At 36.7% G+C, this 19571-nt stretch overlaps 1 protein-coding gene across 1 annotated transcript; it reads left to right on the top strand.

Moving 5' to 3' along the window:
- The first annotated feature begins 17290 nt into the window (after positions 1-17290).
- LOC134476327 (olfactory receptor 1A1-like) lies at positions 17291-18229 on the top strand. Its single transcript, XM_063249753.1, has one exon. It carries the CDS (start codon positions 17291-17293, stop codon positions 18227-18229), a length of 939 nt encoding a protein of 312 aa, XP_063105823.1.
- The last annotated feature ends 1342 nt before the right edge of the window (positions 18230-19571 follow it).

Here is a 19571-nt window from a genome sequence, read left to right on the forward strand (position 1 = left end):
TCATTGGTCATTAGAGAAATGCAAATTAAAACCACACTGAGATACCATCTCACTCCTGAAAGAATGGCCAGGATCAAGAAAACCAACAACAACAAATGCTGGAGAGGCTGTGGGGAAAAAGGAACTCTCCTGCACTGTTGGTGGGAGTGTGGACTGATACAGCCTTTGTGGAGGTCTGTCTGGAGGTTTCTGAAAAAGCTGGGATTGGAAATCCAATTTATTCCAGCTATTCCACTTCTAGGCATATTCCCAGAAGAACTGAAAGCATCATACCACAGTGATTTATGTGCACCTATGTTTATAGCAGCACAATTTGTAATCGCCAGATCTTGGAAACAACCCAAGTGTCCATCAACTGAGGAATGGATAAAAAAGTTGTGGTATTTCTATACAATGGAGTATTATTCAGCTATAAAGAAGGATCACATTGAGATATTTATCAATAAATGGGCGCAGCTTGAGACCATACTCATAAGTGAAATAAATCAATCTCGCATGTATGAATACCGAATAGTTTCCCTAATGTAAGTAATGATTCAAATATATAAAAATATGTGGCAATCATGATTCCCCATTATGTGGCCTTGAAGCCTTATAAAATTTTCACTTATTAATTAGAAAGGCTTTATTCTGGGCTTCTTGATATGGAAATATTTGAAGCTATAGTATATGAACTTTTATCCAAATATTTCAAGGAAAAAGACAGACACTATGGTAACTACTATACTTTTAAAAAATTATTTAGTTATTTCTTATGTTTATTTTAATTAAGGGAAAAATTTTAAAAATTAGGATAGATAATAGTAACTCTTTTCGATTTCCTATTAACTTGTTTTGAAGTCCTGTAATACTCCCACGATCTTGTTTTGACTGATTAGACTCTGTTCCATTCTGTGTGATAGTATCAAGTCTGAGGGTATAGGCAACTACTTTGAAGGCAATAGGATTCACTAAGATGCCCATTCTGGTTTGACTATTGTCTCCTTTGGAAGTCCTGTAATGTTTACAATGCCTAAGTTTTATTGGTCTTGTTCTCTACTGTTTTGTCCAACTTTATAATATCTAATGAGATAGACAAATCTTTTTAAGGAAACAAGAGACGACGTTGATAACCATTGTTGATAACCTTGTACTCTGTTCTACATCATGTGCTATGTCTATCCTTGGTTTTGACTGACAGCTTTGTTTTGCCATATTTGACTTTATTCTCTCCCCCCCAAAAAAGTAATAAGAACTAAGGAGTAATAAAATCCAAAATGTGTAAATTTTGTTGTAAAACAGAAAGGAAGGGGAAAAAAAAGAGCTCTAACGGATATAACAGCAAGTGTGTATAGGGGTGTTAAATAGCTGACTATCTTAATGTATTTGGATCATTGAACACAGCTGTTTGCAGTCTCTCTGTTTGAATGTCTACTTTGTATTCTTTGATACTGTGATTTGAGCAACTATTTCCAAGATGATAATATGTAATCTATTAACAGGTGATTTCTTACTGTTATGTTTTTTTTTGTAGTTCTGTATTATGTGTAACCTTACACTGCTTTGTTTTGTTTTGTGTTTTTCTCTTTTTCCTCTTAAATAAAAAAGAAAAGAAGAGAAACATAGGCAGAGTACACCAGGAGGTTGGGTCCACTGAGATGCTCTTTATAGGAAATATAATTAATCTGAAAAAGGGTTTATGAACCAAATATCAAATATGAGAAAACAATGTTCTATGTGACAAAGAACCAGAGAGTAATAGAGGCAACTAGACCAGTATTGATAGATAAATTGGAAAGACAGGCTTTAATCGGCAAAGGAATACAACTAGAGATCAAGTCCAGGAGACAAAAGGTTTGGAACCACTTAGGTAAATAGCAGGTTGCCCCCCCATCTAAAAACTGAGGGTGTTGTTGAGACCCAAAAATGCACAGGGCACCCTAGGGAAGTAAAAGGGGAGGAATAGTCTTTAAAAAGAGGGCAGAGAATAGACTTAATAGTGTATCAGGATTTAAAACCCACATTACTCACACTGCTCTGCTTAGATAGATTTTATTCTGTCCCACTTGGTCTACTTGCACTAGATCTGAGAGCACAGACAGCTATCCCAAAAACATCAGGATATACTACTGTACTCATCTTTAATTTCCTATTAACTTAACCTGGAGCCCTGTATAACTTATACTGTTTCATTATGACTGATCTTAGTTAAATCTGTTTGATTGCTGTTCGGTATCAACAGATTTTATTCAAAACTGTTATGATTGATAGTATCAAGTCTGAGAGTATAGGCAACTACACTGAAGATGAAAAGATTCACTATGGTATCTATTCTGGTTTGATTATTACCTGTTTTTGAAGTTTTACACTATCTACAAAGTTTTGTTTTATTAATATTGTTATGTACTGCTATATTCCATTATACTATGTCTGATGATAAAGACAATTCTGTTGAAGATAACAACATACAACAAAGAAACCACTGTAGAACTCCTTGTACAGTGGTTTTATATGTCTTTTTTGTTTCATGTGTTTATAGGAATATGTTTTGTTTTGTCTTTGTTTTGTTTCTCCCTCTAATATAGAAAGGATAGAAATACATGTTAAGACTCATGCATGTGTAGAACCTATAACCATTTTCGAGAACTGATCTTTATAACGCATGATGAAATGAACAAATACTTAGAAGAAAAAGCAACACCACAGTACCCAGTGCTGATCCTGTAGTGTCATGATGTGAAATCCAACAATACTATTACTCTTTGTTCAGAGTCATTTTAGCCTACTATGGTTTGTTTAATCTCAACATAAATGAAGATATGGATAACTGCATGTATGTTTAAGTGTATAGGATTGATAACCATATTTCTAAGGTTTTCTTGTATAGTTGAACAGAACCATTTGCAGTATCGCTGTTGGAATCCCCATTTCATAGGTTACACTGTTGTATCTTGAATAACCATTTGTAGGAGGACAATATGTAATCATCAACTAGTGATTTCTTACTGTTTATTCTTTCTTTGAAAGTATGTATTATTTCTACCCATTTTCTGTTTTGTTTACTTGTTTTTTAAATAAATTTTTAAATATACTGATGCATAAAGAAGATTTTTTTTTAATTTAAGAGGAAAAAGAGAAAAACACAAAACAAACCAAAGCGGTGTAAGGGTACACGTAATACAGAACTACAAAACAAAACAAAACAAAACAAAAAAAACAAAACAAACAAACAAAAAAAAACATAACAGTAAGAAATCACCTGTTAGTATATTACATATTATCATCTTGAAAATAGTTCCTCAAATCACAGTATCAAAGAATACAAGGTGGACATTCAAACAGGTAGACTGCAAACAGCTGTGTTCAATGGTCCAAAAACATTGATACAGTCAGCTATTTAACACCCCTAAACACACTTGCTGTTATATCCGTTAGAGCTCTTTTTGAAAGAAGATATTTTCATAACAAAGAATAACAGAATAAATTCATGATCACCAAACCAAAATTACAAAGTATACTGAAAGATATTCTCTATAGACACAAAAATGACCACAATGCCACCACAACAACAGAAAAACCACAAACCAGGGCAAGCAATCAAAAAGAGGGAAAATGTAGGGAACCAACAGCAGGAAAATAACATGACAAAGAGAAGCCAATAATTATCAGTCAATAACTTCAGTGTAAATGGTCTCAATTCACCAATCAAAAGAAATGGACTGGCAGAATGAGTCAAGAAACAAGATCCAACAATATGCTGTATACAAGAAATGCGTGTAACTCAAAACTAATTCATAGACTGAAACTCAAAGGAAGGAAAACAATACTCCATGCCACAGGAACCCAGATAAAAGCAGAGGTAGTTATTCTGTTTGCAGACAATGGGAACTTCAAGCCAAGAATGATTAAAAGAGATAAAGAAGGTCACTACATACTTCTTAGGGGAAAAAAATCAAAGGGAAAAAATAACAATCATACATGTATATGCACCACATACAGGGACACCCAACTATATAACATAAATATTACTGGAAATGAAAAAACATATAAGAAATAATAAAGTTGTCATGGGGACATTAATATCCATCATCACAAAGAGACAAGACACTAAAACAAAAAATCAGTAAAGAAATAACAGAATTTGATCAAATTTGTGAAAAATAAACTAAGAGGGTGTTTATAGAATGTTCCATTGGGGTATTCTCCAAAACAGACTATGTACTAGCCCACAAAACATGTTTACATAAATACAAACACACTGAAGCTATTCCATGCATATTTTCTGACAATACTGCACTGAAATTGGAAATTAATGACAAAAGAAACTACAAAAAATACCTAAACACATGGAAATTAAATATCACCCTCTTAACCCGAGTCACAGGTAAAATTAAACAAGAAATTAAACACTATTTATAATCACATAAAAATGCAAATTCCATATACTGGAACTTGTGGGATGGAATGAAATCAGCCCTAAGATAGAAATTTTTGAAGTCTTACATCAAGAAAACAGAACAAGCAAAATAAACCATAAATAAAGAGTAAAATATAGCACATATTATGAAATAGGAAGAAACTGATCCCAAAAGAGGGGAAACGAAGGAGGGTGAGGGGAAAAGCAAGTAAGGAAAAAGAATGAGAAAAGAAGGATAAAATGGAAACTAAGCTTTGTAAATGAGAAGAGAGGATTTAAAGAGAAGGGAGTTGAACATGTAAGGACACAGTGTCACACAATAGGCAATGTTGTTGTCAGCGGCCAATTCATAAGAGACACCCTAAAAACAACAAAAGAACATGTAAAATGGATCCGACTGCTCTTAAAGGATGCGAAGAAGACTAATCTAGCATTAATTGGGATTAGTAAAAATATCACAAGATAGCACAGATGGCATTCAAAGCTCTTCACTGAAATACTAAACAAACTGTCCAAGTAAGGGCAAACAATTTATATTTACATATATATATATGTAAAAACATATATGTATATATATGAAATATAGATAACTCAAAATGAATACTATGAACAAAACCATCTCTCCATGACACATCATAGCCAAAATCCCAGAATTTCAACACAAGAACTGAATCTTAAGAGCAGTTAGATAACAGCATCAAATCATTGATAAAGGTAAACTGACCAGAATTACAGCAGACTTCTTAGTACAAAGCTTAAAGGCCAAGCAAATTAAGTGTTTTGAGCCCTGAAAGAGAACTATTTCCAACCCAGACTGATATATCCTGCACAACAATCTTTCAAAATTGATAGAAAAATATTTTCATAAAAAAGAGCATGTTGAGAATTGATAACCACCATACCAGCAATGCAAAACTATCTCAGTGATCTCCTAGAGAGAAACAAGGAAGCTAACAATGACAAGAGGTCTAATGGGATGGATTCAGTATGTACAGTGAGCAGGTTAGTAGAATGCATAGATGGGGAATCACTACCAGAAACACATGACAATGACAGGAACAGACCAGTACCTACATGTAATCACTCTCCATGTGAATGGTCTCAGTTTCCTGATTAGGTGACACACTGGCTGATCAAGAAACAAAATCCTATGCTGTACAAGAGACACATTTAACCCAAAACTACTAATGGCTTGAAAATGAAAGATTGGAAAACAATGTTCCATACAAAGGGAACTACCAATAAGGCAGGTATAGCTCTCCTGTGTTTGGACAAAGTGAACTTCAAGTCAAAACCCTTTAGAAGAGGCAAAGAAGGTCACTACATATTGGCTAAAGGAACATTCCAGCAGGAGGAGGTAAAAATTAGTAATATATATGCACCAAATGTTAATCTAACTTCATAAAATAAGTACTACTGGACAATGACAGTGGGGGGCCTCAAAACTCCACTGTCAGTAATAGATTAACTAGACCAAAAGTCAACAAAGATATATCAGAGTTAAATGATAACCTTCAAACAAATGTGCTTAATAGTCATCTAAAGGGTATTCCAACTAACAATAAAATTCACATTCTTTTTAGCAGCACAAGGAACTTTCTCCAACACAGACCACATACTAGCCAATAAAGCGAGCTTAAATAAATATAAAGACTTCGCATTATACTTGAGTATTATCAGATCATAAGACCAGAATTAAGACTAGAAATCAAAGAGAAAACAATACCTAAAAATTACACAAATGCATGAAAAGTAAATTAGAAACTTCCAAGTAAAAAATGGGTTACAGAAGAAATCAAGACCAAAACAATACTGCAAGAAGAACAGGTCATAACTGATGGGACAAAATGGAAGCGGTCCTAATAAGAAAGGTTATAGCTATAAATGCTCATATGACAAAAACAAAGCTGAGTGCAATAAACCTGCCTGACTAAGGGGAAAATTTTGGAGAAGACTCACTAACCAAGAAGGTTTTCCATAGTGGGAAGGGGACTTCACCCTGAAAATAAAATTAAAGTGAAAAATGATATGTGTGTAGCAAACCAAGCCAACCCACGGCTGAAGGGGAAATAGTGCTGCCTTGGCTGGGCCACCTACTCCTACCACCACTCCTAAGGTGAGCAGCCATTGGGGAAGTGTAGCCACAGCCTCAGGCACTGAACTACCACTGTGGAGACCAACTCCTGGGACAGAATTTGCACACACCAGATTCCATTTTTATCACAGCTCTTGTGCTTTGTATTGGAAGTTCTCCCCAGGACAAAGAAAGGGGGAAAGGCATTCGTATTGGAAAGATACAAGGAAAGCTACATATATTTGCAGATGACACCCTACATGTATAGAACTATGAAGAATTCTTATACCAAAAGATGTTAGCTCCAGATAGTTTAGCAAGACTATAAGACACAGATCACCATGCAAAAGTTAGCTGTATTAATGGACTGAAGTACCCTAGTGGTAGAAAAGTCTTGTTTCTGTAAGGGTGCAGTCTCAATCCCCAGCACTAAAAAAAATATAGCTGTATTTATATATACTAGCAAGGAACTGTTATAGCTCCCTATATAGCCAATTTAAATCATTCTTCTGCTCCTCACTGATTTCTATATGCTGTTTCCAGATGATTTCACTTTCAACTAAATTTTAATGCTAAAAATATAATTTTTTAAAATTACCTTTCAGTTTTACTTACAAATACTAAAGTTCCCATTCTCTTTATCTCGTTCTCTAGATATATTTCATGTAATTCCTGCTTCTAAAAGACATTTCTTGAGAAGGAAGCTACCAAAGCCTAGAACTTACCAACTGACAATTAAACTTAGGTTCTACCTCCTGAAGAGAAATTCCAAAAAGTCTTCCCACTTAGAAGGAAAGGGGATCAACTGGATTCATTTGCATAAACTAATGAAAGCTGTGGTCATTGTCCATAGAAATGTCTATAAATATTTGAAGATGAAAGCATCCTTTTCTTATTGATAGGTTCTATATCATTAGAATCCCTTTTCTCATGGATATCTTTTAAAAAGAACATGAAGTAGTAAGAGACTCAGAGAAGGGCCCTAATTCCTCTAAATGTGATTAGTAGAAAGAAATATTTGTTACGGGATAGTTTCACATCCATTTCTGTGATCCCATGGTCTGCACACTGGAATATGATCTGGATACAGGGCAATTAATAGCAGTCAGGTCCAGCTGGAGACTACACAGAGGAAACCGTGATTCATAAAACAGTTTGTAACAGTGACAATGGCAACAGCATTATACTTTATGCTACCCAATTTTAGATTAATTCTGCCAAGTTTCCCCTTGTAAAATCATTCTCTATTTTTCTCCTTGTTCTGCTACAAATTATTTTTAAAAACAGCTTTTGAATGACTGAGCCACAAATCACTAGAGTCAATCACTGCACAGAAAAGAACTAGATAAGCAACAGTCTCAAGACTCTCATACTTAGTAATAGTCATATAGAGTTTTTCAGAGCCCAGGACATCAAACGGTCTTCAGATAATCTTGTTCATAATGGAAAGTCAACAATGCTGTCATGCTTTATGTCAGAGGCCCCCAAGCCTCATGCAATGATGAGCTCAACCAAATCTAGTGTTTGTGATTTGCTTTTTGTCTAGTGTTCAGGCTGGTGGTGTGTTTCACGTGCCCAGGGGTGGAGTGTGTCCAGTACTGGGAAGAAGGTGTGTCTCTTGCTTTTTATTTCACTGTTGCTGTTTGCAGTGGCCATGAATGGCTGTCCCACCATGCCATACTGCCTGGGAGCCAGCTGAGTATGGACTGAAACCTCCAAGAACTATAAGAAATAAAACTTTCATTCCTAAATTTGGGCTTCAGGTATTTTTGTCTTAACAACAAGTAAAGAGTAACTACGAGAAATTCTTACCTTGCAAGAAAATAATGTATGATCTGGCCAATAAAATGGAAGTAGACTGTTATCTCTGGATACTCCCTCAGAAGAAAAAAAAATATAGGCCTTGCATGACGAAGTCTCCACTCCAAAATAGCATCCAGGCCATTGTTCCCTGCACATGTTTTCCTCCTCATAAAATGTGTTTTGAGTAGCTGAGTTTCATGACATGCTACCTACAGAATACCATACTATCCACCATACTAATGCACCATACTATCACAGCAGAGATGACTCTTCAATAGCACTGAGTTTCTTCTTAACAAATCTCATCTCCTGAGTGTTGATCTTCAAGCAACCAGAAGACAGATTTGAGTTTCTCAGAGTTCTCACACCTACCACTTGCAAAGTCTGATACAAGATGTGCAGAGGAGTTATATGACCAATAGTAAAGTAGGTAATAAACACAAACTAAGCATAACACTATGCAGTTATTAAAGAAGTAGTAAAATCATAATTCATACTTACTGCTAATGATGTACTATAGTTATACACTGGAACAAATTTTCATGCATTAATGCCAGCCTTACAACTTTCTTAAGATTCTCTAGTCCTTATCATAATTATTCCCATTTTACTGATGTGTAAATATGTTAAATAATGGCTGGAGGTCAGTTATAATCAGTAAGTGGAAGATTCACTCAGTGGGGAACCAGCCAAGGCATGAGCATGAGTCTTAAACAGTGTCCCCCACAGAAGATGGCAGCTCTTCTGCCATAAAAAATGTGCTAAGTCTTAGGAAAGAGCTTCTCTATGCAATGAAAAGGGTGAGAGAACACCTGGGTCCCTGGCATCTCTAGGAATCAAGAAAATTGGAGACCTACCATTACCTTGCTAGGTTAAAGAAAACATGGTTTACAGCTTAAACCTTCTCAAGTAAGATCAAAGAAAACAATGATGTTTTTTTCTTCCACACTGGACACAAAAGCTTTAATTGCGCTGAAAAAAAATATTAGGAGCTCCCTCTTACCGTGGGCCTTACAGCTGACAACTGGCAGTTGCAAGTTGCTACTGTATAGCAGAGGAGAGTACGTCACATTCCTACCAAGGACACAAAAGGTCATCCAAGTGTCTGGACCCTAGAGACACACTCTCCAGGAAACTTTCTCATCACCTTCCCTCTGGAGAACATTACCCTCCAGAGCCCCTGCTTCTCCTCAGGGCACACACAGAGGATAACTCAGTGGCTAACAAGAATTACCTGACTTAGATCTAAATGAAGATCTGTCAGACTCCAGTTCCAGAAGATTTATATCCTGGTGATCAATTCCCATCTTTTCTATGCTGAGGCCCACACATCACCCGCCACCCTTGAAGGGAAAAGAGACTCCTCGATCTCAAGATTCAGCCAGGACAACTCTCGGTTCCCCATCCATTCCAAGGGTGAGAAACTGGGGCTCCGCTCCACAATCTATGTAGGTCCTGTCTTCTCCACCTCAGCCACACAGCACCAGGACACCACCCTCCAGCGTGTCTCACCTGTGAAAGGAATGCTAGAAGTACTAGACTAGATCCCTGAAAGCTTCCTGCTTGGCAAAGAAGAGGGGAGGCCATAAAGCTAGGACCACTTTAGCAAACACCTGATCCTATGCCCCGGGTGAAAGAATGTGAACACTGGGAAAAAGGCTGTGAGACAGCAACACCAAGCGGTAAGGTCCAGGCAACAGTACCATATCCATTCCCTCCCTGACCCTCACAGGGACTGCACCAGGTAAGTAAAAGCAGTGTGATGCCACTTATCAGGTGAAATGAATGGCCAGCCACTCTTAAAAATAGAACACAGACTTAAGCTGACTCCAGAACATCAGTTCTTAGGATCTGGCGAACAAAAGGCAATGTTGAGAGTTGTCTCCTTTGCATATGCTCACCCTGGGGTCTTGTCCATGAACACAGAATCAGGAGGAGATAGCTAGGATGTGGTTATCTCACCATAATCTCTGTCTGCCTAGTGAAGTGATATTGTGTGCGGTGTTTGTGTTACATGCATTCTCACTCATACAAATGCCTGGTGTTGGAGAGGAACGGTGGAGATGTTTCCACTCACAGACTACATGGAGCTGGTAATGCAACCTTCAGAGTGTTATAGTGTTTCATTGTTAATGTGCTGATGAGGGGGACTATATGAGAAATCTGAAAACACTTTTAGCATGCATTTTTGGCCTTGTGTTTTGTACCTAGAAGCCAAGGAGGTGCACTTGGTCACACCTGTTCTTTAAAAATTGAACTCTGACTCATAGCTCATCCACAAACACAAACCAAGCTATGGAGTACTAGGGGTCAGCACTGCTTGAGACTCTTCAGTTGCTCCCTGTGAACTCTGAGCTCCTCTGATCTCTTTGCTATTCATATGGTTGTACCTCCCAGTCTCCTTTATGCTATGAAAGAGTTCTTACCTCTTTCCCTAAGTTTCTCTCTAAGAATCTCTCTAAGAATGTCTCTAAGAAATCTCTCTAAGAATGCTGAAACATCTACAACTGTGATTCTGCTCTATGAGGTTGCTGTGCTCAAAAACCTCACTCATCTCGTTCTGTTTCTTTAGGTCCTGAACAGATCACACCAATCAATTCTCCTTTTCTGGTGTAAGTTTTTTTATATTCCTCTATTCTTTTTTCAAATCACCTATCATTATCTTTGTAGCACATTTTCAGTCAAAATATTTCCACATTTATTTGCCACTTTATATATATATATATATGTGTGTGTGTGTGTGTGTGTGTGTGTGTGTGTGTGTGTGTGTATGCCTATGTTTATATTTCTAAAGTTCTACATCTATTACCAGAAAAGGGTAGGGAATTCACATCTACTCTACTAGTATTTAGTATTGAATGAGAGAAATGTAAAGTCCTTGCATTAGGTGAAAATCCTCTACAACCCAATTTTGAAATGTCCTTGTCGCATTGATTTCTTACTAGTCTCTAGTTTGTCCAGTAGCCTTACTCTAGATAAATATATAGAACACAGGCTCCCTGTATGTCATCGTTCAGTATATGATCTCCTTGACATTGGTATTTTCTCTAGGATAAGGAACGTGAACTCTGCCAGTTAACTAATGGGTAGAGAGGGAATGATTTTAAAGAATTTTGCAATCACAGGAAGAGCCTTATACCATGAAAGAGCATTTCAAAACTGGGTGTGGTGGTGCATTCCTGTAATTCTCGCACTAGTGAAGGACAATCAGGAGAATTGAAGGCCAGCCTAGGCTATACAGTGAGATCCCGCATTGAAAGAAAGAAGAGAGCGAGACAGAGAGAGAGAGAGAGAGAGAGAGAGAGAGAGAGAGAGAGAGAGATGAAATGGGAAGGAAAACTAGAAAAGAGAAGAAAAGAAAAGAGCATTTCAATGTAAGACTGTTGAGAACTACCTCTACTTAATCACTTACTATTTTATTTCCTATAATTCTTCTTGGGTCTATCTCATTTAGCAAGTATGGGCCATGCATCCTTCCTTCAGCTTAAATAAACTCCTTTTAGTCTCAGCCTCTCAGAAAGAACTCTTTGTCTACTATTTCAGTGAAATATCAGCCCAAGCGACCAGCCCCATAGCCATCCTCTGTACCAAGTCATGACCTAACAGGTACAATCTTTCTGATAATTGAATTTATTTACTAGACTATTGCTACAATACCAGCACAGCGTATTAGAAATGCAGGAAACTCATGTGGATTTATTATATAGAATATTTGCTCACTTGTTGGATTTCGTAAGAACTGATCAAAAATATGGAGTATATTTAAATTTTAAAATTATTACACTAAAAGACACATTGACATTAATCCTATTTGACATATTTCCCCCTTGCTCCAAACACACTTATCCCATCATTCTTGTCATTTTCTGAAGACGCTCTAGAAATATTCTTGTCTTAATGACTTTACAAAGTGTGATCGAAACTGTGGTGAATGCTCTGCCCAGTTTCTGAACAGAAAGGCGAGCTGGTACAAAGCATTACAGTGCGAGCTTACCCAACTTACTCTCCCCCTCTGGCACCATGCGACTTGCAGCCTTTTACCAAAGCCAAAATAACTACACAAGGTAAATCTTTTGAATTTCCAAGACATAGAAGCAGCCATGCCAGCACAACTAAAGACACTCATTAAAGAAGATGTACAGAACTGCCTCAAAATGCAGCACAAATGATGAAATAAGACAGGGATATAGCTCAGCAGCACATGAACCTGTCTGGCAAGCACAAGTCCTGAGTTCAGTTCCTGGCATCAAAAAAAGAAAACAATGATGGGCAAGGATTTTGAGGGTGATTAACAGCAATGTGTCCTTTACTACAATAAATTTCTACCATTTATTTTGTAGTAGTACATGTCTGTTGTACATAATGTTTGCATTACTTGTGCAGATTTCTTATATGCGCCTAACACAGCTTAATTCCTTTTCTCATCTCCTTTTCCACTGCCACACCCCTCCATCTCTTTAAACATTCACAGTATTTTTATTACACCTGTAAAAATTGCATATACACTTGAAATTCTTTGTTCTCACTTAAAATTTTATTTTTCTGAATCTCACCCTAGAGATAACCACTACTCTACCATGTATGCTACTTACAAGTATACTACATAATGATAAATTTGCCATTTATTTTGTTGTGCTGCATACGTTCTAGTTTTTTGTATCACATTATTTTGCCAATTTATCTGAATAAACTCATTCTAAAATCTGCTGAGCAGAACCCATTAGTAAGAAAGCAGCACCGTTTGCCTATCTGTTCCTCCACGGGTAGAACATTCCTGGGTTTCCTATGACAGCACAGATTTCTGAGCATGTCTCCCTGCATCCATATGCAGAGGTCTCTCTAGGGGATGATAAGGAAGGAGAATCACTGTGTCAAAGGTGCATAAAGTTCAGCTTTCCCTGATAAAGGCAAGTTGTTTGCCAAATGCTAGTGCTGCTTCCTCTCCAACATTTGAAATCATCACTTTATGTTCCCCAAGATGAAAAATGATAAATTTCATGTTTAACTTAAACAGCTTTTAAAATTTTTGCTGCCTTGTTACTCCACTTTCCTCTCTATGGCTGGCTTTTTCACTATTTCCACTTATTCCCTGCTGCGTTTTGATCCTTTCATTATTATTGGATAGGAGGTCTCTGTGTTTTGACTGCAATCCTTTAAGGAATATGTGTGTAGTAACCTTTTTCTGGCCCATGTTTTCCCTTTCCTTGTTATACAATGACTTTTCCAAACAAAGGTTTCAAATAGTTGACTTTTCCATATATTCCATAAGTTTTAGATGTTTTCTGTCTGATGTAACGCAACAGTTCCTACCTTGATAGCATATATATATATATATATATATATATATATATATATATATATATCCTTCTTTCTCTTCTAACTTTTGGATGTTTTTATTTTCACACTCCTTTAAAAATTATTTTTCTGTATTAGCTTTCATATCCTGGTAAACTGGGGGGGAGGTCTTTGTTTTGTTTTGTTTTTGCTAAGTAGCCTGTTTTCCTGTGTATTAATGAACCAATTCACAACATATATCATCTTCCAATCAATGCTCAATGTTTCTCTGTGGCCTCCCCGGTCTGATACATGGATCCATTTGGGAGTCTCTATAGCAGCTCCAGGACAGTATCTGAGTTACTAAAGGAAACTGTTTTCGTACCTGATGAGATAATTCTTTCCTCCATATTTTCCTCCCTCAGCTTTTCTTAGTTTGGATCAGTTTGCTAAATTCCATGTTTAAGAGAAATCGCTGGTATTTGAATTGAGTTTGCCCTGAACTGAGAAATAAATTGAAGACAACTGACATTTCTACATCAAGACCTTCTTTAAAGCTCTTTATTGTCCTGTTTTCTTTTCTTCTCCTTTTTAAATTTTCTTAATTTTGGAAACCAGTTGTGCACTATTTTGTTAAAATTATTTCTAACTTCCTCAAATTTTTCTGTTATTTTGCATAAGCTATCTTTTTCACACTATATTTACTAATTTAATTGTACTTAACTATAATACCATTGTTAACTTTTTAATATTGGTTTGTAACAAACAAATGTGCTGGTCTTAATTTATCTAGAAACGCAGAGGACTCAAAGACTGTACTTCGTTTGTATGATGTGGAAACATAAGATTTCAAAGATGAGGTTCTTAGCAATATCAGAGCTCTAGGTTCTTTTTTCTCTTCCTAATAGATAATCATATTCTGTGATTTCTACCCTTTTGTTCTTTTCTTCCCAATTCTTACATGCAAAATTCTTTCAAGACTCTTCTCATAAATAGGGCAATTATGGCCATATCTCTTTTACCAAATGGGCATAAGCATCCCTGCAACAGCGGGTAGGGCCTATCTTATTTCTGATTTTATAACCCAAGCAGCACCATAATATTAGCTATGGTTTCCAATTCTTGCTCTGGGTTTTTTGTTTCTCATACTAGTGTATTCCTATATCTTTCTTGGGGGTTTTGTTACACATTCTGGATTTTTGTTTTTGTTTTTGTTTTTTTTTTTGGTTTTTTTGTTTTTTTGTTTTTTGTTTTTTGTTTTTTACTTTTACGTTTATCTGTGATGTCTGTGTTTTTATTAGCAATGGAACTGTCAAATCAATTTGGTCTGATATTGCTAAGAATTCCATCTTTGAAATCCTACATTTCCATATCATACGAGCTAAGTATGGTCTTTGAGCCCCCTAGGTTTACTGAGCCCTTTGAAATCTGTGGCATTTGATTCTCTATGAATGAAGGGAAGGATGTCTTAAGAGACAAATTCAAAGTGCTTTAAGTATACAGATGAGAATGCACATCTTAACTGAACATGACAAAGATAAGTAGACTTACAGCCCCATGCCAAGCATATCGTTCACATATGTAGTGTAAGACACACTGAGAAATAGCACTAGAATTAAAGATTTAATTAATTTATAGTAAAAGTCTTGTACAAAATCTTGGGAATTAATTCTGATACATGGGGCCAATGAAGCAAACTGATTGAAAAAATGTAACATAGGTTAAGGACTAGAAAAGATCAATTGTCTCCTGTGTCCCAGAGGATATGTTCTGTGGTAAATGTGTCTCCAGATGTGAAGAACTAGGGATACAGGCTCATTACACCTGTATGATCACCATCATCCCATTCAGTTTCACTGACATTTGATTATACCAGACAGAAGAAACAGTGTGGAGGAAAGTCCAGAACTGAAACACATAGTTGAATTGGCTAGATCTCATTGCTAGAGAAACAAGAAAAAGTAGTCCTAACTGAGTGAACAAGAATATAACTGCACTGATTTGGCCAACCAGCTAGTATTCTTCACCAAAATTAGCATGCCTTACTGTGCAAGACGGATCAAATGGAGGTAATCTGTGATGAAACAGCTAATAATGCAGTAAAATATTTCAGGGAGAATAGTAGGATGGTTTAAACTAGAGCACTGGACATTAAGCAGAAGGGTTGACTTCTGTAATAATAATTTTGCATGTACAAGCATTCAAACCAGGTGGTCAGGGGAGAAATAAACTGGGATACTGTGCTTGTGAGCATCCTATATGTGGGGAGTGCAAGAAGTAAAACAGGACTTAACTGAAGAACCATTGACTGCAAATTTGTTGGTGCATGCAGTAAATAATATTCTACAACAGTCTATCTGTAGGAGTTATAAATAAGCAATACATAGTTTCCCTGTCCACAAAATCTTGCAGTCTTCTTAGCCTGGATGTACAGTATATGGGGCTTAGCAAGATATGCTGGCAAGATGAACAAACGTGAATTCATGGGAAAAAGAAATCAAAGCATACAGAAATGGGCTGAAATCTTACCAAACAGTAGCTATAATCTCTATGGGGTTGCATGAATGAGCAAGTTAATCTTCATCATCTATTTAATCATCTGGGGAGATCCCTAGGACACTGAGAAGGCAAGCTTCTGCCAAGCTTATATGGCTCTCCCTGCCCTCTGTTTCCCAGATGTCACAAGTTGAGCAATTTTCCTCCATAATATTCCACCACCATGTTTCTGCCTTGAGACTAAAACTGCTGAAACTAATTCCACAGATAAATCACTTTCCCTTTTAAATTATGTAAGTCAGATATTTTGTTCCAGCTGTGAGAACTCTGACCAATACAATGAGTCAATAAAAGATATCTAAGAGAAAGAATGGAAAAGTGAGAGAAAAAGGAATATAATTATTTATATTTGAAAGTTTCCAAAACCATAAAACCTATTAAAGACAGTGGTGAAGGTTTTCTTTGAAAATGAGATACCTGGGGGGGAAAAATCACTGGGCTTTATTTGATATCTAAATCCAGTGATTCTTGTGATTTACAATTTTCCAATGCTAGTGTAGACACCTGTTGTTTCTTGGGTCCTGGGATACTCAGTGGTGGCTCAATACCGCTATTTCTAATTCTCAGGCAAATCTTTCTGCTCACATACCTTTTGATTAATGCCAAAGACCCCAAAATTACTTTTTCTCCTTAACATGTATAATGAAATGAGTACAGTGGTACCTCGGTTTAGAAATTAATTTGTTTTGTGGTTTTGGGGAAAATGACTGTGTTTGTGTTTGCTTAGGAAAGATGGCTGTAGTCATGTTTGTCACCCTATCCAGACTTCTGAATGAAAGCCAGTTTTGTTGAATGCTTTTGTTAGGGAACAGAATTACTTGCAAATAGAAGCATTCATGAACTGGGTATTATTGTATTGTGGCCTGTCCATTATATTGTAATTCCAATGAAAGCAGACATCATTATTTCTTATATGTTGAATAAACATAATTACAATTTCTCTATGTGGCGTAAAAAGTATTCTCTCTAGTCGATATGGAACAAAACTGTAAGTAATTAAATCCTAGGTGTTGTGACAGTGCTGATCATGGAGGGAAATGAGCACCTCTGCTTCACAAATTATATAGCCATGAGTGTCCAGGGATGAATAACAATTAGTCTCATTCACCAAGGATAAGGAATATCACAACTGTCTTCTTTTAATCAAATAATGCTGAATTCCTTTTCCTTTTCAGGCTGAAGAAGCCATGAGAAAAGAAAACCAGTCTTCTACCACAGATTTCACCCTCCTGGGAGTTACGGGTCAGCAGGAACAAGACGATTTCTTCTTCGCCCTCTTCCTGTTCATTTACCCTATCACACTGATTGGGAATATGCTCATCATCATGGCCATTCTCTATAACACTCATCTCCACAATCCCATGTACTTTCTCCTTGCCAATCTTTCTCTCGTTGACATCTTGGTCTCATCTGTAACTATCCCTAAGACATTTGTTAACCATCTCCTAGGGATTAAAACCATATCCTTTGGGGGATGCCTCGCACAGATGTATTTCATGATAGCCTTAGCTAACACAGACAGCTACATCCTGGCTGCCATGGCCTATGATCGAGCAGTGGCCATCAGCCGCCCACTTCATTATAACACAATCATGAGCCCACGCTCTTGTGTCCTGCTGGTTGTTGGATCTTGGGTGGTTGGAAATGCCAATTCCCTTCCTCACACTCTACTCACAGCTAGACTGTCCTTCTGTGGCAACAAAGCAGTAGCCAACTTCTACTGTGACATTACCCCCTTGCTCCAGCTGTCCTGTTCTGACATCCACTTTAATGTGAAGATGATGTACCTAGGAGTTGGCGTTTTCTCTGTGCCATTACTATGCATCCTTATCTCCTATGCTCGTGTTGTCTTCACAGTCTTACGGGTTCCTTCCACTAAGGGCATACGTAAAGCCTTCTCCACCTGTGGCTCTCACCTTACAGTTGTTGCTTTGTATTATGGGACAGTTATGGGCACATATTTCCGACCTCTGACCAGTTACAGCCTAAAGGATGCAGTGATAACTGTGATGTACATGACCATAACCCCAATGTTAAATCCTTTCATCTACAGTCTGAGAAACCAGGACATGAAGACTGCTCTGGTAAAGCTCTTCCACTACAGAACTTCTTCAGAGCCAACATGAAATCATGCATCAGACACTGTGGTCGCCAGCTGCAAAGCAAATTTAATCCAGCTCCAAAGCCATCCCCTGCCAGATTTGTTCTTTAGGACTGTCTTTGATTTAAGCTGCCTTTGATCTTTCCACTCTGAAATTTTTTTTCTCAGAAATCCTATAGCAATTTGATAACACAACTTGTAGAAATTATCAAGTTCAGTGCATTTCTGATCCTTTTGGCAGAATGGCAGCCCAGGAAATTGTGTTTATGTTCATCTATGCCATTTATAACACTGCAACTTGGGAAAGTCTTAACTGAGCTTCCATATTCACATACAAGGTGGGATCAACAAATATGCTGAATACTTCAATGTTTTTAATGTTTATTGAGAGAAAGAAAGCTTCTGTCTGAGAGAGAGACACAAAAGGAGTCCCAAGTGGGTTACCCTTTAATTTTTTAAAAAAATTATTAAAGTAAAAGGCACAGTGGAATTAATCCCCCTCACTTTTAATTTTTATTCCATTGTTCTTGCCATTTGATGAGGCAGTTTCTGACATTCCTTTCGTAAGTGTCTTTAGTTGCCCTGTCATGGCTGCCTCCATACTCCAAATCAATTCAAAACATTTACCTTTCATGTTATTCGACTTTGAGAAAGAGCCAACAGTCATGTGAGCACCAGATCCAGTCAGCAAGGTGAATGGGGACATAACAATGTTTTTATTTGACAGAAATTGTCATAAACTGCAAACTGCTTCAGAAAAAGGCAAGAACGATAAGTGTGTTTGAAGCAAGGGAGAATATTTTGAGGAAGATTGATAGCAATATGTCTTTTACTGTAATAAAAACTTTAAAAATTTAAACATTCACTGTATGATTTGATCATATTTGTATTAGGAATAACAATATCTGCTAATCTTGTGTCACAAGATGGGTCACAACAGCTCATTCTTTGAAGACTTCCATGTCAATTTTATTTGACTACTATGTTTAATCTCTACAGTTAGGCTTGCAAGCTTCTTATAACAAGACTTATCTGAATACTTTACTGTACTTTTATAGACTTAGTCATATAAAGTTCATTCATATATATTAATGGAGAAGAAATGAAAATATTAGCCTCTAAAACAGTTTTCTAATGATTAGATATAACCAGACTGAACATTATTAACATATCCTTAAATTATTTAAAGAAACTGATCTCAAGAGATATTTTTGTGCTTCTTTCATAGTTAATTATAAAAATCATAAGACTCTTCACAAGCTTATTAGCATGACAATAACCAATAAACTTATCAGAGTTAAAAGTAACAGACTCTGATTTAATTAATATAATACAGCACTGGTTTAGTTCAGTGTAGCATGAAATCA

This window comes from Cavia porcellus, unplaced genomic scaffold, assembly GCF_034190915.1.
Source record: "Cavia porcellus strain 051 isolate PalLab524CR breed Dunkin Hartley unplaced genomic scaffold, mCavPor4.1 scaffold_6, whole genome shotgun sequence".
NCBI classification, from domain to species: Eukaryota; Metazoa; Chordata; class Mammalia; order Rodentia; family Caviidae; genus Cavia; species Cavia porcellus.

Excerpts from the sequence above, each read along its gene's own strand:
- LOC134476327 (XM_063249753.1), top strand. The coding sequence starts at position 17,291 with ATGAGAAAAGAAAACCAGTCTTCTACCACAGATTTCACCCTCCTGGGA.